Source organism: Electrona antarctica, assembly GCF_951216825.1.
Source record: "Electrona antarctica genome assembly, chromosome: 4".
Taxonomy (NCBI): domain Eukaryota; kingdom Metazoa; phylum Chordata; class Actinopteri; order Myctophiformes; family Myctophidae; genus Electrona; species Electrona antarctica.
Genome location: NC_136809.1, coordinates 21,687,022 through 21,691,806, shown reverse-complemented (window position 1 = coordinate 21,691,806; position 4,785 = coordinate 21,687,022). Strand labels below are relative to the sequence as shown.

At 39.1% G+C, this 4,785-nt stretch overlaps 1 protein-coding gene across 1 annotated transcript in view; it reads left to right on the top strand.

Moving 5' to 3' along the window:
* Positions 1–812, top strand: part of LOC306921634 (neuronal pentraxin-1-like) — a gene marked incomplete at its 5' end in the record, with an annotated part of 4,599 nt that extends 3,787 nt beyond the window's left edge. Inside the window, one exon of the mRNA XM_079498855.1 lies at positions 360–812. Coding sequence (XP_079354981.1) covers positions 360–581 — 222 coding nt within the window. The 3' untranslated portion in view covers positions 582–812. The remainder of the gene's footprint in view (positions 1–359) is intronic.
* Positions 813–4,785: the final 3,973 nt, after the last annotated feature.

Below are 4,785 nucleotides of genomic sequence, written 5' to 3'. Positions count from 1 at the left end.
CCAGTTACAGTATATCGAACCACCAATAGAAATCCCACCGGAATCTTATACAAAAATAAGTAAATCAATAAAATAAAATAAAAATAACTAATATTTTGGTAGAGACATTTTCCCAGATATTTCAAAGAGAAAGGCATTTAAAAAACAACACTCATGGGGTTACAGGAATAAGCGTTAAACCATTAAAGTGATGGAATAATGGTCCTGTTAAATTATAGAAAGTAAAACTTTACTGATTGTATTTATAGACGGTCAGCAGCTCATCACCCCCCCCCCCCTCCCCACCCCAAGCCTTTGTTGTATACTGTGCCTAGACCAAATTAAAATAACTGAGGAACTGTATCTGTCTTTTTTCACAGGACACGATTGGAGGGGGGTTTGATGCCACACAAGCATTTGTCGGTGAGTTGGCAAACTTGAATATCTGGGATAGGAAGCTTTCAATAGGGGAGATCTACAACTTGGCAACCTGCAACAGCAAGGCGCAAGCTGGCAACGTGTTCTCTTGGACAGAGGCCAACATCGAAGTATTTGGAGGAGCAACCAAATGGACATTTGAGCCTTGTCGTCCCCTCAACTGAAGGCCTCAACCTATTTCCGAGCTTTTGTCATTCCTGTCTTCATTTGACATTTGTTAGAGACAATTTGATCTTTGTTTGTTGATAAGCTTAAATCCGGGATTTCTATTCACACCTACTTAGATATTTGTGGGCAGCATAAATGTTTTCATCTTGAGGGAAAAAAATCACATTCGTCTTGGAAACCTCAGTGGCAAAGTGTTATCTATTTCTCTTTCTTTCTTTCTTTCTTTCTTTCTTTCTTTCTTTCGTTGAAAGCACACCTGAGCTTTTCTTATAGCTTATTTTGTCTTGGACTGGCAGCTGGGAAATGTGTTCCTTGTGTTGGACAATTCACAACCTAAGTGAGGAATTACATGACCACTCTCTCTTCCCCTTTTGAGAGTGAGAGATTAGGCTGTCCATCCAATTCTTGTCAGTGTTTGGCGCCGTAAAGTGATGTTTGACGCGGTACAGCTCCCAGACCTTTCCCTCTCTCCCCCACCCTTCCGGATCTTGCACTGTGACTGACGAAGAGAAAGCCAGAAGAGGAGGCTATGTTGAAGGACACTGCAAAGTCAGACTGTGGTACAAGTCAGTTTGTAATTGTTTGCTTCAAGTGTTTCTGTAAGAATGTCGTTACTTGCCAACATGCTACAAAGCCTGGGTGCCTTGGGCTGGTACAAATATTCTGCACATTCATTCACGTTCTTAAGTTGCAAATTTAAATGTATTGGTTCATGTTTTCTGGGCGGGTGGAACTGAGTTTCTCGTTCTTCTGGTAAATGTTACTAATTTGTTTGGTTTGTTATCTGACATGATGTGTTTTGGCAGGCGTTTGTACTATGTATTAGGAATGTTACAGTATCTGTATAGTAACAGCATGAATGACAGAGTGCTGTGAAAGCATTGTTGAAGTCTGCTTTATGATCTTCTTTGGGTCTGGGTTTTTTACTGTATTGTTATATGCTACAAGCATGGCAAAAAGGAAAGTTGAAAAGTTTAATTTTTGTAATAAAATTGTGATACTAAATGTTATAGTTGAGCATTCCTGACTTTGGTGATGTATCAAAGGCTGTGATAAAGCAAGAGGAGAGAATGAAGATGCAGATTTATCTTTCTTGCTGACTGCAGATGATAACCCACTTGGTGATGTGTCATACTGTAGGTGCTGGTGTGAAATGCACTGCCTGTGTTCATGGAAGGGTGGATGTTTAAGGAAAAGGCCTAGTCATGTCTCCCATTTGAGTCATTATGTTCAAGGAAAGGCACCCTCAACTCAACTAACACCTCTTTCCTAATCATTTGAATTTTAATCATCCCGATAAGAGTGGGGATTTCTGCAACGTGGACCAAAATGGCCATCATGTGACTATGGTCAATAGCGTACATATTCGCATGTACCGATGGTTCAAATGATATTGGCTACAGTGACATAAAATACTGAATGTTAATTTGACTCTGAGAGTTAAATGAACAACCTTTTCACATGTTTAGTCGGTTTTCTGGCGTACTCACACATGCATAGGATGGTATACCCAGGATCGGATATGCATTTCTTACAGGGACAAGTTGACAAATGAAACCCATAGTGGTTTCTACAGTGCAGGTAGGCTGCATCATGTTTCAGTAAAGCTGCTGATAATAGACATCTGTTTGGGTGGTTTTGTAAGAAGGATGCGGTTCTCTTGAACAAGTCTACATTTCATTAAAAACCTTGAACGTTACACGGTTCTTGAACAAGTCTACATTTCATAAAAACCTTAAACGGTCCAGGAGCAAAAGTCGCCCTGGGGTGGCCTAAATAATTACTCTAGCCAAAGGACCTCAACTCTTATAAATCCGGCACTGATGGTCGTTGTTGAATTTTGAAGCACACTTTGAAACACTTTCTTACGTGATGGGGACCTGTATGCATTGCCACTGACCCAGACCCCAGGCTAGCAAATGACAATATACAGTACTTCTTACTTAGCGACAGAAAGATGTACGGACATTTAGGTTAACGGTGGCACATAACCTACTTGACTCCAAAGATAAGGTATGCCCCTTTACCAGCTGAAAACAGCTAATTGTGATTCTTCCACACCATAGGCAGCATTCAACCATGTCATCGGAACAAACACAGTCAAAAGCACAGTTGTCTTGAAATAAAACCTGATAACAACATGATTGCTTAACAATCATGATTATATAAAAAAGTGACTACAACAACAACAAGATAAGTGTTCTGCAGTTACTTAACAAATATTGCCTCAGACTACAGCTGGCAGATGATCCATTGTCAGATTAAAACAGCCTCTCATCACCACACACAACAGCCATGAATGGGGAGCAATCATGGCCTTACTACAATGCTGATACCTTGCCAGCAAGCCAGGCATAATGCCGCCGTAGGCGTCATATACATTTAGAAAGTGTTGCTGGGATTTGAGCAGATGCATTTATGTTCCAGACATTGTTTTGTGCAGTCTTCCAAGAGATCTCACCCATGCAAGGGACCATCCTTGGGCTTTCGTAATGTATTGTATATGTTGTATCTCCATTTAATTTATTTATTAATTTATTTTTTATAATTTAATGCTATTTTATGCTTACTTAAAAATCAATATGTATGATAAGTACAAGCAGCTAAATGTTTTTTGGAATTGTTACACCCCAAACTGTGCAACATTCTAAATGTAATATATTGAGTAAGAGAAGAATGATATAATATTAAAAATAATATAATAATAATAAAACAAATATAATTTATTGTCTTAGACAGTTGCATTAGCTTATCAATATGCAGCAGTTCTAGGAGTCTATTTTTGCTACTTTTGAACATTTTAGCCTATAATGAGTAATGACATGCACAACATAGGAACATCAGGTTGAAAGTTATTAACAAGAGCTTGTGAATAACATTGTATCCTTGTTTGGATGATAGGTTAGGACATAAAAGGCTTCCACCCAAAAGCAACGTGTATTAAATATCATTGTTGTGTTCAGCTGGATATGAGCTGACCACCACAGTTTCTCAGATCAAAAAGATCTGAGAAACTGGTGACACCAAAGTATATGACACCAAAGTATATATACTTTGGTGACACCAAAGTATATTTCACAGGTTTGAGCATTTATTTCCCATTCACCATGGTTTCTGATAAACAACACAGAAATGGAACAACTCAATATATGGCATTTAGATGATAAATAGAACATTCATATCAATTATACTATTGCAGAGTAATCAGCATACAGTATACTGTAGCAAACAAGCACAATTACAATCCAGTCAGGTCAATACAGAACACAATGCATACATTAGTCAAACACGTATGGCTGCCTGGTTGGAGCTGTCTGGGTCTGGGCACACCTAAGATTCCATGCGCGGACAGAAGAAGCTGTCTTTTGCGTCATTTCCGGGTTTTAGACATGCTTGTGGATTGAAAAGAAGCTCCACCCACGCAGCAGATTGCCGGAAAAGCTTGCCCCAGCGGCATTCTGCCGCGTGGGTGGAGCTTCATTTCCATCCACCAGCTGTCTAAAAAAATGGAAATGACGCAAAAGACAGCTTCCTTTGTCCGCGCATGGAAGTTCAAGTGTGCCCAGGCTGCCTGTGGACTGAGTGACTGATTATATAGGGACACACCCGGACTGTCATTGGTGGTGTGGTGATGGCAGACACCTGTGCACTGGGGAGTGAACCGTCCACCAGAGGCTGCCACTACAGCATAGAGTAAATTCTTAACAAAGTGGTTAACCCATCTCTTATGGATCCAATTTGTATCATTAAAATCCATTACATTACTTAAGCATTTTACTTTATATTCACCCCCACCCCATCATCGCTGAAGAATAGTCATATGATTTACTCTAAGTTCTAAACAGCACAGTTGGTAACATATTTTGTAATTATATTCTAAGGTACAGATGATTGCATAATATTTTGCTGGCAAAGCAGCATTTTCTAGGACATCTCACCTGGCAAGATAATGAGAAGGTGCCCTACTTCACTTTAAAAAGACAAACCTTTTACTGTATATAAAAAAGTGCTTTTCAAACAGTTTTCATAATTATTCAAGAATCCTGCCAGTATCTGTCAAAGCCAAGGTCCAATATTCATGTCATTATTTGACAGCTTTGTGCATTTTGTATTTAGAGTTTGATTATATAACAGTCTGGTGATTTATTTATTGAATGCAAGCTTTAGTATTGGTTAAGAGATGCAATACTTCAGTCTCAG